This window comes from Neopsephotus bourkii, unplaced genomic scaffold (assembly GCF_033783945.1).
Source record: "Neopsephotus bourkii isolate Nb327-2 ecotype Australia unplaced genomic scaffold, CSIRO-AGI_Nbou_v1 NB_1792, whole genome shotgun sequence".
Lineage (NCBI taxonomy): Eukaryota > Metazoa > Chordata > Aves > Psittaciformes > Psittacidae > Neopsephotus > Neopsephotus bourkii.
In genome coordinates, this window is record NW_026902266.1 from 10,495,288 (window position 1) to 10,512,247 (window position 16,960).

General features: G+C 37.4%; 1 protein-coding gene across 7 annotated transcripts in view; it reads left to right on the forward strand.

Annotated features, from left to right (window-relative positions):
- Window positions 1-16,960, forward strand: part of TUB (TUB bipartite transcription factor) — a 155,545-nt gene that overhangs the window by 109,725 nt on the left and 28,860 nt on the right. For all 7 annotated transcript variants that reach the window (XM_061380488.1, XM_061380484.1, XM_061380489.1 and 4 more), the window contains exons 2-3: window positions 5,718-5,769; window positions 7,172-7,334. In XM_061380488.1, coding sequence (XP_061236472.1) covers window positions 5,718-5,769; window positions 7,172-7,334 — 215 coding nt within the window. The remainder of the gene's footprint in view (window positions 1-5,717; window positions 5,770-7,171; window positions 7,335-16,960) is intronic.

The window sequence follows — 16,960 nt, forward strand, 5'->3', positions numbered from 1 at the left end:
GTTGGACAGACATAACGAGTATCATGCATCTTAATGTACACTGGACATTTAGATAAACCTTACTGAAGCAAATAGGACCAGCAATTCAGGAAGGACTTGATCATTTACTGGTTTTTAAGGTAGTTTTCCAGGCAGGGTTTGAAAAGAAAATACAGGATTTGGCTCTGTAATTATTTGTGCAACTACAAATTCAGTCTCTGCTTTCAGCCATCTGCCCTGCAAGCATTACTTTTAGAGCCATTTGGATCACTGGCACAGTGTTGGATCCTCTGCATCATCTTACGTTTTGTCACTGACTTGGTGCTGATAATTCTGAGACAAATATCAGTGTTCATATTCCTGCCTTTTCTTCTTGTCCTTTTGTTTAATCTCTTTTCGGCTTTTTAAGGATCTTCAGAACATCTGGTCAGGTAGGGGAAGCAATTCTGAACAGGCATACTGTTATTTACTGAGATTCACAGTGAAACAGTTTTATTCTTCTGAAGCTTTACATAAAGAAATGCAACCTTCATTTCTGCAGCAGCTCCTATTGTCAGTACTTCACTGCTTAGTTCAGTGGTAACTGTTAGGTGCATCAGATAGGTAATAATCTCTGCCATACGTGAATATGTTTCTGCTGTTGCTGCTGTTGGCAATAGAAGGGCAAACTACAGCTGAATGTCCTTGAGCTCCTTCTTAATGAAGAAGATAGCCAGGTTTTTGCTTGCTTAGATGGCCTAGGAGCAAAGTTACTAATTTTACCATAAAGCTAGTAGCTGCAGCTTTTACTCTGAATCAGATACCTGAGCAATTGCCTTGGGTCAGAAAACCTTGTTGATTCCTAGCGTGAGGGGAGCCCTTGCAGTCTGTCAGTGATTTGTTTCATTTAAAAGTCTTTGATTATGGTGTGTGTCTGATATAATAATGTTCTTCCAAGTGGCTTCAGGTGAACTCAGCGTATGGTGTACGTGGAGGAGCAGAACTTATTTTATGTGGGGACTTGCAGGTGTAGGGCTTTGGAGATGTTGGCACTTTATAGACATTGCTGGCTTTATTGGTTAGGAATTCAGTGAATTTCACTTCTTTGAAGAACCTGAGTACTATTCCCTCGGGAGCATGACTTTCAGCCTGCAGATCCCTGACCCTGTTAATGGGCATTTCATAGGTGCTGCTAGAAAGCTTGCCCCTAAAAGCTTAACAGTAATATTATCCAGAGCAGTTGGGTTTTATGGAACTATGGAAACTTCATGGAAATATAGAGATTATAGAGAAGTGTAATTAGGTGAATATGACAGATGGTATTCAATAAGCCAAGTGCTATCTCTTTGCAGGAATTTTGTTTCATATGTTTTTAGAGACTTTGTAATGTTGATATTGCACATTGTACCCATTCCTGACCTTTTGAGGCAGCCATGCTCTAAGAGATCCCATGACACAGCAGCATACCAGCTTTCTTCACAGCAAGAGTGCATGGAAAAGATCTGGGTGATCTTGAAGATTAGTCTGGTATTGTGTATTTTTTTTTTTTTTTCTTTTCTATCTGGTTTGGTCATCCTTTTTTTTTTTTTAATTGCAGTTGACAATATGACAGAAGAAACTGAAGATGAAAATATCTCCTCTAATTTTCCATTGCTTCTGGTTTAGTGCTGCAAATGGGAGTAATATTTTCTTATCTATTGCCTTATCTTTTTATAATGTGAACTGTTTGTTTCAGGAATTTTCCCTGACAATATATGTTGATTTTACTTGCACAAAGGTCCCTGATTTCGCATAGAATCTGTGGGTGCTGCTATTAGTAATGTGTTATTGTGAAGTGGCAGAAAGAGAAAATGCAAAGGTGATGCTTTTAAACAGTGTATGAAAGTTGAGTATTACTAATTTTTGTTTGTTTGACCAGGAACACTTCTCAGTGCTGCTTCATCAGCTGCTGGGCTGCAGAGATGTGATAGATACGGTTTTGGACCTTCGTCCTGGTAAAACAGTTATTGTCATGGAAAATATTTCTTTATGAAGCAGTCTCAGGAAGAAACAAAAACATCTGCTTATTTGTCAGGCAGAAACAATAGAACTGCTTTATGAGTCAGAGGTTTCTTTCAAAAAAAGCAAATCAGTGTCTACATGCAGTTCGCACACTCTAATTGGGAACATTTCTTAATTCTTTTTTCTTGCAGTAGCTCACTGAAATGCGAGCAGTTTGCATATTCAGAGTGAAGTACTTACTGTGAAATGTGTTCTTGGAATTAAGGCTTTTCTGATTTTACTGAAATTGAAATCAGTCCATGTGGAATTACAGTAAAATGTAGCGAGATGTTGACTTACATATTCTTCTGCCTTCATCTCAGAAGTAAATTGTGGAGCTTCATGTAATCATGAAACTTTATCCTTAAAACTTGATTGGTCTTGGGTTTTTCTCTAAATGATTTTTAAGGAATACAGATTATGAAAAGCTTAGGATACTAAAGTTGTTGCATATATTTTTGTCTCCATTATTACATGCAGCAGTATCGAAAGCCTGGTTATTTTTGTGTAAATTGAATTTAACGTTGAAACTGTCTCTAAAATACGATTTTATGTCTTAAAAAGATGGTATTAAAAGCAGCACTTTGACAAAAAGGTGATTGTTCATTTGATGCATTTTCCTGTACAAAATAGGAGGTTGAGAATATGTGAATCAAATGCCATGTTTAACTTTTGGAAAGAATACTATCTAAATTTAATACTTAAGTCTCTGTATGCCTTGGCCCAGGCTGCTAATACAAATCTTTTCAATATATAGGTATACACTTGACTTCTTAACCCCAGCATCCAGTAAGCTCTAATGGGTAGGTTGCTGGAGTTGTGTATAGATGGATAGAGTCTTCCCTGGATAATTATTTGCAAAGAAATATATACAGGCTGTGATTTGTTAACTGAATTTGGATTAGACTATTACTGCAGAGCTGAAGGTGCTGCTTACAATATTATATATAGTATAAGATCGCTTTTTGTTTTAAATGGGTCAAAGCCATAGCCAATATGCCAGGTGGATACATGGTACTTGACCAAATAGGAGTAAAAATGAACCTTGCTGGATCTTCAGGATACTTCAGCATGCTCAGCAGATGGCTAATATGTATGCATCCTCTTCAGTAATTCAGTTTTCATGACTTTTAAAGTTACATTTTTCTATTAAGTCTGACTGAGTTTCATGCTGCTGCTGGGATTTTCTAGCATTGTATCAAACGTGGGGAGAACTGTTCTAGCAGTTCTTTATGATACTATTTTCTGGAGTGGTCGTGCCATATTAAAGCCATAGTTTTTCCACTGTGCTGGGCCTTTAGTCTCTTGACTATCCCAGTTATTTCGACCACTGAGCAACAAAAACATTGCTGCTTCTGAAACTGGGCAGAATAGGCTGTGTCCTCATCATGAGCACAACTCTTCCGGAGGAGAAAGCGATTTATTTCTGTTCTTTTAAAAGAAAATGAAGGGCAAAGGCTGTCCTGCTCCTCAACCTCCGTGTTTTCCAAAGAAAGAAGAGGGTAGGTTTTCTGGATTTCAGCTCTTGGCCCCTGCAGCATGTCAGAGTGCATGGACTGACAGATGCTGTGTAAGATCAACTGCTAAATCTTTCTGCAAGGATTCGCTGAAGTGAGAAAAAGGATCAGTCATGGTTACACACGTCTCAAAGTCCACTACAGATGTTTTTGAAAGCAGCAAGAGTGAGGGTCTGATGGAATTGCTACAGAAACAGAGCCTATTTTATATATGTATTTATGTATTTATTGACAACCTGATGTCCCTTAATGGGCAGTGTTCGGAATCACCCAGTCTCAGGAGACTGAAAATCTGGGAATGTGAAATACTGGTTGCTAATCAGCAGCGCCAGGGTCCACTAGTCCTGCAGAAAATATTAACAAAGCGCAGAGTCTCAAGCTGGAGCGCTCAACTATTATAGCCGAGGAATAAATGGGCTAAATTGGATCCTCTTTTTATCTGGACTTTCATGAGCATTATTTAGGCATCAAGAAAGGATAGAACTGCAGGCTTTTCAGTCATATTCAGTGATCATTTTCCTGCTCCCTCGTACTGTTCAGTGTGTTATGCCAGGATATGGATGGTAGGATGGTATATGCATTGCTGCCTCTGCTGTTCTTGTGGTCTGTATTAGCATCATTACATTTTTTTTTTTGCTTTTTTTTTCAAGCGTTGTCTTAAATGAGGAGGATTTTCTCAGGCTGTTAAGTCTGAAATTTTATATTTAGGCATCTTTTACACAATTGTTTGGCCAATCCATTAGGGTAGTTTTATTTTCTAGCAGTGCAGCTAATACATATTGCAGTTGTAGTGAAGAACTATTGAAAAAAGCTGCTGACATTGTATACCATGGAGAAATGTGCGTATTCTTTTTATAGCTTGCTTCCGTAATTCATCAAATTAAGAATGCTTGATGTAAAGAAGAACATTTTTGTGAGTGTGACGGTTCTTCCTGTAATTTTTTTCTTTTTTTTGGTGGACTATGAGTAATGCGTTGTCTCTACAAGAGACTGTGTAATTTCATACCCAAGGTACTTGTAAGCACAGCTTAATTCTGTGGAACATCAGCCTTTTGTAACATAGAACTTGAGTGTAAATTGTGAAAAGCTAATGCTTGATTATAGTCTTAGATAATGCTGGCATTGGAAAGGTGGCATTCTGCATGCCTTTATTATCTGTTCTAAGTCTACGATGTTACTGTCTCCTGAAGTGTGTATACTGATACATGGGAAGTGATATTTCTTTTTCGCAGTGCAGTTTGGTTGTATGTAGGTCAGAATCCAGGTTTGTTTGTTCTGGAGTTTTTTCTTTATCCTTTTGATTGTTAAGAGTGTTTATTAAACAAAAAGGAGGCTAATCTTTTATAAAAATGTGTTGTAAGAGAAAATTCTACATGTAAGAGGCTTTTTTTTTTTTGCTTTATAGCACTGTCTTCTTTGTAGATGACATAAGTATAGTTTAAAAGATTTTATTATCTATGTGCAATATTTAACCATAATGTTCTTACACCAGAGACCTTTGTTCTCCAGAAGAATAAAGTGTGGTCAGTAGTCTGACAAAATGCTTCACAAAAATAATTTTCTGACTTCAGTGCCACTGGTTTTTAACATCTAATTAATAAAAATAATTTAATGTGCCAGAGCTAATCTCCAAACTACCAACAATAAGCAGAAAGATTATATGGCAGTGCACCAAACTGTTTGTCTTGCCAGTCTCTAAAGTTGAAGTGCATGGCAGTAAGTGTGACTTTTCAGATGTTCAGGAATCAATTCTGGTTTTCAGTGTATGAAAGATTAGCCAGTTAATTTTCTTAATGTAATTTTAAATACTGCAGAGTTGCTAAGCAGCTCTTTTACACTCCTCACTTATATGCTTTACCTGCAAATTTTCTGTCAAACCCCATTGCTGTGTACCTCAACATTTTGCACTAGAAGACAGTGGAGAAGAAAGCCATCTGTAGACTGTGAATTTTACATTTCTTTGTGAACTGTCTGAATACATATTTCTGTTGAAGTTTATGTAAGCCAGAGTTTTTCAGTTTTCCCTAGACTGCATTTAAATTCTCTTCAGCCAATCTTTGCAGGTTAGGGCAGGCAAACTTCCCTGAAACATAGTGGGAGTTTTATAAGGATAACTCCTTCAAGAGTTTGCTCCAGTGATTGCTGTTAGGTGTTATTTTGAGTGATAAATTTGTTCCAATTACGTACTTTTTGTCTTTGCAGTGTTCTGGATGATGAGGGGAGCAGCCTGCGTCAGCAGAAGCTTGACAGGCAGGTAAGATTTTGGGAGGGGGACCTTCTTGCTCTCTAAAATCTAGATCTTGAAGTAATCACTGACACATGTATCTGGTAATTGATAGAAAATTGCATCCTCTGATTAGGGAATGCAGAAGAAAGGTCTGTGGAGGTTACAGCTTATTTAGACTTCTAACTTCCATTAAAATTTTTCTTATGACTGTGATTTGAGTGATTCCCATCTCCACTGCCTTGGACTTGTTTTAAGCTGACTTATAATGTATTTGTTACCCCTTTAATGGACCAGAAAGGACAAGAGGTTCTGGCAAACATGCTGGTGCACAGAGGTTTACCACAAAGGTTTTACATCTTTTAATTCCATAGATTTAGCCCCTGTGGCCGTACACTAGTGGCACTATCCGCTATGTTGACTATTTTGCTACTGTATTCCTACATGACTTGTATAAGAAAGTAATTTAGAATCTCTTCAGCATCTCTCCCATGAAATCTCAGGAAATTTTACTGTCAATTTTTAATTTGATGTTTGCACTTTTCCATTGATTTTTCTGTGGTCCTTTGTCATGTTTTTAGTTAAACCTTGTGAGTTTAATTTTATGTTTTTCTGTGCATTTCCTTACTCATTGTTTTATCAGCTTGCACGTCTACCAGCATCTCATTTTCAAATTCAAATGCTGTCTCTTAATGACATAATCCTGTACTAGTTTCTGATCATTTTGAAGTCATGTTGAGGTGTTCCACACAACTTTTGAGCTGAAATAGTCCATTCTCCATTCTTACTCTTCCCTAAAAGGATGTTTGTGTATCTCCTTTCTAGAAAAGAAAAAAAAAAAATCATCATTGTACAGGAGCAGGGAAACGGGAAGATAATGGATAAGTAAAATCAACAGTTCTCTGAGGTTGTGGAAGACGGGTTAAAGAGATCAGTGCCATTGGATGCTGAAGGTTTTGGTTTTCAGCTGGTCTAGCTGAGAAATTAATGTGTTTAATTACAGTTTGACTTGTATATTTGTTAAATTAGGCTCATGTCCAGCATTATCACTTGATTCTAGTTTGCAGATTTCCTGCTTTTAATTTACAGAAATTTAAATAGCTGTCTCTGTCTCATGCCCTTGCTTTCGCTCCCATTGCTTCACAGCCAGTACTCTCATACTGTTGTTTTCCCAAGGGTTATTTCCAAGAGGCTGTGACAGCTGGTAGACTGCTCAGAAAGATCTATTTTAATTATTTGCTGTTTTCAGCAGGTGTTTTAGCAGTGGGTTGGCTGTGGCTTTTTTGGAAAGATTTCCTATAACCTAGGATCCCAATATCCCACTTGCCAACTGCTGCCACTGGTGAAGGTGTAAAGGTGTCCGTTGTTTTTCATCATAGGTTGCTACCGTTTGGAGTCCAGTAACAGATGCTTTTCTTTGTGTTTTCCTCAGCGAGCACTGCTAGAACAGAAGCAGAAAAAAAAGCGCCAGGAGCCATTAATGGTTCAGTCCAATGTGGACAGTCGCACAAGGACACGCAGAATGAAACATTCAGAAGAACAAGCACCATTGGTTGAATCATATCTTAACAGCAACAGCAGCACCATATATCATGGTATACAAATATGATCTATTGCATGTGTGTTTACTGCAAGTCATACTTCTATGTTACATATATACTAATGGGAACAAAAGTGGTGGTTTTGGATTTTTTTAATAAATAATTGATATCCTTCACCTGTGTTTTGAGATAAAAGCATCAGAACTTGCAATACTAGCCTAGCAGGAGGGAGTGAGGTAACTACCTGCCATTTCAGTGCTGTGGGAAGAGAGAGTGGCTTGTCCCTTCTACCATGCATATTTAGGTGTCTTCAGCCTTGATTCCTACAGAAGTAATGCTTATGCTGTTCCACTCTACATATTCTTCTGTACGTAATTTTGCTTAAGCCTGACAGTGTTAATGATAAATTGGAAACATGTTAACTAATGTCAGCTTATTTTGAATATAATCAGTTCAAAGATACCGTGTTTCTGCAAGGATCATTAAAACTGGTAAGTAGGTAGAGAACAACATTTCAAGCTTGTACAATGTGGTCTGTGCTTTTCTGTTGAAGATTACAGAATCCAGAAGATGTAGAGATGCTTCAGGTATCACAGACATAGGGAAAAAATTATAGTGCCATTTCTGTATTATTAGACTTCAAAGAATTTAATCATCAGGAATAAGACCTATGGAAAACAGTTGTTACTTAGTTCTGTTCTCATATATCCCATGCTTGTTGGCTCCCTAGTGAGGGTAGATGCATACTTGTCCTCAGGATTCCCTTGAGGGAAGCTTGGGTAACCCTTCTTCAATATTGTGTCTCTTGTAGATCTTCTTCCAGGTTGCTAACACCTCCAAGGGTTATAGAGAACAGTAATTTTCAAATTTTCTTGTTTTGCAGATTGTTAAGTTGAATTTGATTTATAAGGGGTTCATAAATCTCAGTAGAAAAAGGCTTCCTTCCCTCAGTATTACTGGGCATGTTAATACTCAGGGAATATTTCAAAGCTGAAATCTGCTTGTAGTGGAAATGCAGTTGCCTGTTCTCAGGTTGAGAATGCTACTAGGTGCCAGAATAATTAAGGTTTAATGTCTAAAATCCAAAACCTAAGATGGTTTTGTGAATCTACCTCTGGTAGAAATAAACCCAATCCAGCCAGAATCCTACTCTTAAAACAAACAAACAAAACCTGAATCCATTATTCAGTTCAGATCTCTGAAGTGCACATGATTACTTCTCATCTACCCTGTCATTTCATTTTCAGTTGTTTATCACATCATTCAAAAATGAGATGGCAGGTATTTACTGGACTAAGTAATCATGCTGTGAGAAATGCAGTTCCAGAGTTTCTACCCCTCCTTTGCAAATTGGTGGAATTTTTTGCTGTGGTTGCAGCTACAGAATTTATTGTTAGAAACTGGAAAACTGTGTTGATACATGTTAAGTTTTCATTAAAATGGGCTTTTTTATCTCACTCCTGTACATAATAGGCTACCATAAGTGAGAATTACTTTTTCTCTTAGTATTGTTTTATTTACGTTATTATTTTAATTATGCATTAAAAGCATTAGTAATATTTCTTACTCTTTATTGTCTTTTTCTTAGGGTCTGGGAAGAAAATTTTTAAGAAGAAATCTAGTTTCATTGCAGTTTGACTTAAGAATTTTATTTCGCACAGAAGTTTAGTTTCTTTTCCTTACATTTTTCTTTTTAATCAGAAAACTCAGAAATTTTCTCTTTCCTCTTTCACTCAATAGCTTATCGAAGGTACAGGACTGTTCTAAGAAATAGTACCTTATGGTACAGAGGTGCCATTGTCTACTAAACCTTCTGTAATATCAACTGAACAAGGTTTTAATTTCCACAGATCAGAGAAACAAACATTATCACCCCATAAATGGCAATAAATTTCATATCTGCACTGAGCTAAATTTTGAACAGTTTGCACTAGAGTGGACTTTCTGACTTAAGTAGGATTAACTGTCCTTTTAAGGTAAAAGTGACCCTTCCTGTAAAATTACACCATACCATTTACTGGAATACTTATTAATTTATTTGATTTAAATAAGTTTGTTCTAAATTTGCCTCTCAGACTCTTTCAGTATTTCATAAGGTTTCAGAGGAGCATAAAAATACAGCAATATTTCTCATATTCAGCATGGAGTTTGTTAATCCCTGGGAACAGCTGTCCTTGTAATAAACTGTGCAGTTAGCAAAAGCCAATTTAAGAGAATTTAATTACCTAGTAAAGTGTTAGGAACATTGCTTTTGAAAATATTAAAAGAACTTCAGATTTGTCCTTTTATGGTGTGGTCTTCTCTATGAATGTGCTTTGTGTCTTAAGTTACACTGCATGGTATGTATTTAGGTTTTGATGACCATTTTTATCTATGGTATTCAGATTCAGGGTAGGCATTTTTTTCCCTTACAATGAAAACATTTGTATGTGGCAGTGTCGGATGCATGAGACAGCTGGGCTTTTTCTAAAGAACTATTCTGCTCTTTTCCGTTCATTTGTTTCTGTTATGGGCATGCTGATTTTAAGTTAAGAATGACTCTTTGATGGAAGCTGATGGTCTACTGAATGAACTACATTGCTCGGATGAGCATGTTTGTGAAATCAATTCCTGTACTGCAAATGCTACAAAAAGATCACTTCTTTCCACCTATCTTCCTCCTGTACTCTCTTTTTTCAGCTTGTACTGATTCCGTGTAGCACAAAAGTACTTGTTGATTTCAACAAATAATTGGATGCCTGTGTGGAGGTATCTCTATGGTAGTTTGAGCAAAGTAGGTCAGAGATAACAGCAATTCTGAGATGTTAGGCTTTCCATGCTGGGAAATTTTCTTTCATACACTGCCATAACTTATTCTGATGCTGTTATCTGTGCTGCGATAGTTCCCTGATGGGCAACTCTACTCTGGAATAAAAACTCATTTCATTCCAGAATAATGATCAGTGTGTGGAGTAAAAGGTCAGTCACTTCTGTTCTGGAATACAGCATAGGCCTGATGAGCTATTTGTAGGTAGATACAGTGGAACAGCATATTTCGCTACTTAAGTTGATCATAAGTTTCTTCCATATAAAGAAGGCCTTAACTGGTTTTGATCCTCTGCAGGGAGTTACAGGGTGATCGCTGTTAATCTGCTGGCTGCACATATATTTTGCTTCCTCTAGCTTGGAGCCAAAAGGAAGTGTAAATAAATCAAAGATGCAGTAGGATGGAGGGGCTGTGACCGAGTACAGCTGGGGCAGCTCACAAAAGGGATAATACAAATATGACTTTCCTACATCTGTGTTTCTTAGGATTGAGGATGCTGGGACCAGTTTAATTCAGTATGAAACTGAGCAGGTACAGGGCTCTCTTGAGTTTTTGTGTTTTGTTGGTTTAATAAGTAATAAAATGGCCCTGCTGGAAGGGTTTCTTCACAGAATAAGGAGGAATATTGCTGGGATCATTCTTCTTAGATACCTTCAAAACAGAGAAGTGATGCTTTGGTAGGATGAAATTGTGTCTCTTTTCCCCGACAAGTGTTACTAGCAATTCCTCTGGGTGCTGTGAGACTTTGAAGGAGATGGGTGCCCTTCCCCTGGGGAAGTGCCTCTGCAGAATTCACCATGCACCAGTCTCCATAAAGATCACTTCTTGTAGTTCCTACCCATATTTCACCTACAGGTAAAAGTTTTCCAATCCTATAACTTGTAAATGACTTGCATGTAATATATATTTTTAAAACCATTTGGTTGTTGTCATAATGACTAATTAATAACAACAGAAGTATTTGAGTTGTCTGCAGGATCTGACATGAATTAAGTTAAATAGGCCAATTCGAGATAAAATGAATCTTTGGCACTCTGGTCCAAATGGAAAGTGTTCATGTAAAATGATGAAGATAGTGTCTCTCCCCATCTCTCCCCTACCCTGAAATGCAAGTATTAATATACTTTTGAGACCACACTTGTAGGTTAGACCCTAAATTATCTTCCTGCTGTTTCAAGCAGCAGGTATGCTTCCATTAACTTCCATGATGTTTGGCTCCAATTATTACAACTATTACAAATAGTGCATCTCTCTTGTACCAAAAATTACTTCATCACTATTTCATCATTATAAATAGCAAAATAAGAACCAATAACAAAATTTTCTATTGCTATGAAGTGTACATTGTATATAAAAGACAACAAAGTCATTTATTCACTGGAATAAATTTAATTCTGTGTAGGGGCTATCACTTACAAATTGCTCTCTCTTCTCTTTTTTGTATTCTTGTTTATTTTCAGTTCAGTGTCCTTCATAAGAACCTGTTTGTTTAAATTTGTTATTAAATTTTACTTTCCATTCTGTAATGCCTTTCAGTCACATCTGCTGGTTTGTTTTCCTGTATCTCTACACCATGTATTTTGTGAAGTTTGTTGAAACCCTGAACAAACATTTTAGCCCGATATGACATTGCCAAATTCTGCTATGAGTTCTTTTCAGTCTAACTTGAAAATACATACTGAGCATTCCTGGAGCCAAGCAGCATGCAGAGATACACTAGTTACCGCAGCAATTTAATTACATTATTTAATTACATTTAATGCAAATGATGAAAGCCCATTTTTACAGAGAAGAGTAATTTTACTTCTGTGAAAATGGTGAATATCCATTGGGGAGCAATTTTTCCTTTTGCAGCACTGAGGAAGGCAGAGATTTGAATGAGTGCCAGATATGCTTTCATTAATATTACCATACTTATGTTGCAGCTGTGGCTTGGTTTTTTTTTTTAAGGCTTGAAATTAAAAATGTTTTCAATTACATATTCTCAGAGTAATTTTCATAGCAACTTTCAATTTAGAGATTTAGATTAACCATGTGTAAAAATTACTTTCTTTCTTCTTTGACATTCGGCAGCACATTTAGATGTAATGGTTGTGTGTTGAACAGACTTCTGATGATAAGTCATAGCTCTGGATGGTTAATTTTGATGTGTCATTCTGTTCCTTTACCACGAATGATGAGAGTTTTTTGAGAAGTATCAAGCTGTCAGATATATAAGATGACATCAATTAACTATCCGTTTAAAACTCCATATATTTGCATGTTCACCAAAACAGTGCCTTGCCATCCCTGTTTTCCACTGACCTTGAAATGAGAAGGTATTTGTTTGGTTTTTGAAGATAGCAAGGAATGTTCTGTGCACAAGACTATTAATACTGAGAGATCAGGCAGCACTCCAAGTATCGTGTGGGCAAAATACTTAACTTCCAATAAACATATATTCTGAAATTTCCCTTTCAGCTGCAGTCTCTTCACCTTCGTCCTTTAAAGCATCTTTTTGATTTATCAGCAATCCTTACTGCGCTAGTACATTTCCAAAATAAACAAACCAACCCAGCAGCAACGATCAGAGAGCAGCGGGTAGCCAAGAGGTTTAGAGGTCTTTTTGTGCTTCTTGGTGCTGAAAGGTTTGAGATAAGCTCCACTTGCATTGTATTTACTTTCAGTTACTACCTCAGCCATAGCTGTTACTTTCTGTCCTTGACAATCTCAGTATTTGGGAGGAGCAGGGGCCAGGAGATGAGGGTGACCCCAGCATGGGCGATACCCTCACAGATCAACCCACCTGCTTCAGACATGGCATGCAGAACTGGCCGCTGCCAACAGGATTCTCAGGAAATTCACAAAAAGGGATGAATCCAGGGCTCTCCAGGGTGCTTCCAAGTTGGAAAGGAGGTGGGGCTGCAATGTACATATGAGGAGTCCATCATGCAGATGAGCTACCTAGAGTGTAGCACCAGGGTCCTCCCAAGAGACATACATGGGACACACCACACCTGCATAATGAGCTGAAATAGAGCCCATGGCCCACGGACAGGATGAGGGTGGAAGCCCCCAGGGATGCTCACTGGGGCAATTAAAGTCTGCTCGTGCCCTCAGGGCCCCAGTACACTAAACAATTATGTAATTCCTTACTGTCTTTAATCTTCATGGCATAGGTTTTTCATGGGCAGCAGTTATGTGGGGGTTGAGAAGAATTTTTTGTTTAATTCTGTCCTTTGGTCTTTCTGAGGAAATCTTACAGCAGTGCGCTTTTAATAATGACCTTAAGCAACACCAGATTCTCATGTACGCTTGTTTCTTTTTTCGCAGCCCATTCCCATTCCCATTCAGTTTTACTTATGAGAATTTTCACCTTTGTAGAAGCAGCCTAGTCAACACATCAGTGTTAGATACACAAGCTGCAAGGAGAGATAGGGAATTTATGGGCAATATAAGTTTTTGAGAATATGATTGTTACTAGCTGCAGGGGTAATGCCTTTGATTATAAGCCTTTTGAAACAGAAATCAAATCTTTGCATGTGATTGAATATTAACTAACATACCAGTGTCCTTTCCCTAATTCAGGCCCTTCCATTTAGCTAATTTTATTGTTTATATAAAACTAATAAAAATACTGTATTGCATTGTAAAATACAGTGGATTTGCCCATCTTTACAATATTTCTGGTAGATTCAAGTATCATTTAGATGGGTTGTAGACCAGATCAGAATCTAAGTTGATAAATAAAGTAATAATGAACAGCCCAAATCAGCAGCAAGATTCACTAAGGTTAGAACTTTACAAAGTAAAATAGCAAGCTGTTCTTACAATGAAGCACAGAAACATCTCAGTCAACTGTAAGAAAAGGACAATCAATTTGCATTGATTTGTTAAGGTACACTGAACTGTAATTTATGGGTTTTTTACATGGTATTTATTCTGGATTTCACTTTAACTGTTGAGAGGACATTGGTAAATAAAATGAACACTTGCCTTACCCAGTGGAGCCAATAGTTTTTCTCACATACCTCATCAACTGGTTTGTCCTCTTTCTACTTCGTATGTTTTCCACAGAGACTGTACAAATTTTTAATGTAGCCATTTAATTTTATTTTCTTTTTCTTTTTTTTTCCCTTTTTTTTTTTGTGATTTTTCACTCATGTCATTCTTCAGATAATGTACTGATCAAACCCACTGTTTTTCAGCACATGGTATTTTTATGTGATAGAGATTGGTAAGTTTTGATTCATAAGAGATTCTTTTTTTTTGTTTGTTTGTTTCTTCCTCTAAGATCATCAGAATGTGCAAGCAGTCCTATCAAGACAAATGGTCATGCAAATGAAAAAAAAATCTGCATTTTCATTGCATGCTACTTTGAAACTAATGTCCTCTGTGAACTTCTCATCATGAAGGCCAGACAAAAAATTATGCTTTTCATTTGCTCATATAAATGTGTGTGGATAACTGTCTTTCAAATTTTTTTTTTTCCAATTCTGTGTTATCTGTCACAGATAATACAGAACTTGTCACTTCCTTACAAATTGCATCTTTTTGTTTGATTGTGCACTGTAGCTTTATCCCTGTTCCCTGTAGCACGCAGTGCTGTCCAACATGGAAGTGCTTCATGGGAGTGGCTTCTTTTTCCCCACTTTTAGCAGTTAGCCCATTGGTGATGCAGGGCAAAGACAGGCTACTGCTCTTCTCTTAGATGCGAGTCCTTGTACACTCACCTTGTTAATGGATTGTTTGTTTGTTCCTCTTTCCAGCTCAGATCTTGAATTAAGATAGCACTATGTGCTGTTTTCTATCTCCCCAAAAGTATTTTTTTTCCTAATCCTGTATTGAGGGTAGTAGTCAATGCTTGATTTAATGAACATGAATGAGTAACACTAAAATTAAAATCATGTCTTTGTTGTATTTGAAAGCTTCCCAATTTTGTCAAAACTATTTCTTACAATTTAGGAGTTGAAATGAGAATGAAACACAGTATCTGAGAGTTCATTGCTATTTGCTGTTAGGAATTCTGTCTCACCACAACACATGCTCCGCCATTTTTGTCTTGTCCAAATGCAAATTCTAGTACAAATGAACAATTCTAATAGAAAAGGAAAATATTGGAGGGGGTCAGGTGTTTAAGTGAAGATTTTAACAATTTGGGTTGGAGCACATGGAATATCAGGCTAGATTTTCAAATGTAGTCTTCTGTTGTTTAAGGTAACTCTCACAAGGATGTTTGAAGCTCTCTAAATTCCTTTTTGTACTGAAATGAATGCATTTTTGAGTGACAGGCTTTGAAATTTCATCCCTGTATAGCTGCATTTAAGGTTCTTTTTTTATCCTCTGTTATTGCCTGTCATTGTTTTTAACTCTTTAACATCCAACTAAGCACGTAATTTGCTGTCATATCAGCAAATATTATCTAGGGAGGCCAGTTTATCTGATTTTCCTATTCAGATTTTCTTGCAGGGAACTGTTTTATGGGGCTATCTAAAGGCTGTGGAGAATGCAGGTTAGAGTTTGCCTCAAGGTTCCCAATCTGCTGAGAAGGGAAATTCTTGTCAGGCTGTTACTTAGTGATCCAGAATGTAGTAAAGGGCAGAGGGGAAGATGTTTGATCCCCTGCAACATGCTTGGAGATAAACATTACCTCTATGAATTGCTTCATCTGTACAGAGAAAGACTAGGAGTTCTAGTTCAGTAAGTTCAAAGCTCCACATGCTAATGGCCAGCTGCTGAGTGAGTACAGAGGATATTAGAAATGATTGTTCTTACAGCTCTCCAGGGCAGGAGAAAGCACTGGAAACAGAAAACAGAGTTTTTTACTTTGTTCCACATCTAAATCTGTTGGACCCACTAAACAAGGAATGTCTGCAGAGCCCTATCTGCAGGTTGGCAGGCTTCAGAAGACAGCCCATTGCCCACTCCTCTGCAGGGATCAAAGTATTGGTTGGCCCTGTTGGCAGGAACTGTGCACTGTGAACTTCACTTCCTGCCTCGATGCAGTGGGCAGCACTTACCCATGAGGAGGTTAGTGCTTATAGGCAGGGGAGACCAGTGCTTACCCTGTGCTTAAATGCGTATACATAGCCAAATGTCCAGGAATTAAGCTCTGTCCTGAACTGAATTTGTACAGTCAGTAGCAAAAATACGTAATTTCTGTGGTATCTGCAGTCACGAGAGAAAACATTAGTGAGTAGATGAGTCTTACTTGAGATTTGCTGAATAATTAATAGCTAAGAACAAGATGGTTTTGTGGTGCAGATGGTATTTTGGGATTAGATTTGGATTTATCTTAGAGTTGCTGCTTTAAATGTAATTGTAAAGCTCAAAAAAGCATCCTTTAGGAGCAGGGAATTCTGTGGCAGTTCCTTTCATGAACCCAGCTGCAGCATCTGCACATTTATGGTTTAAATCTTATTTTTAAGCCTCTATCACTTGAAGTCCTGTTTACCAGAGAGAACACTGATGGTGTATGCTCAGAATGGCTACTGAACTGAAATCTCGTTCTCTGCCTTATAAAGCAATGAAAACATTGCCTTCTCTGCATTTTGGAGCTCCATCATGTATGTACTTGCAATCAGAGATCTCCTGCTGAAAGTTATAAGACAGAAGTAATTCAAAAAGCTTCAGGCTTTTAGTTGTTAGATCAAAGGATGGCTGACAAGATAGTGAAGATAAGTCTTTAGCTTTTCAATTAGCAGTGTCAGAATGTTTCATCCTTTGCTGATTAATCATTGCTTTGGACCAAGTAAATGATGCTTCATCTGAGTGAATGAATATGGCCATATTTAAAATGATTTAGAGAACTGTCTGCTCATTTAATAAAGGCAATTTGTACTGAATTTAATTATAACGTGGATTAGCATTTTCAAAACAAAAGAATCCCTGTTTT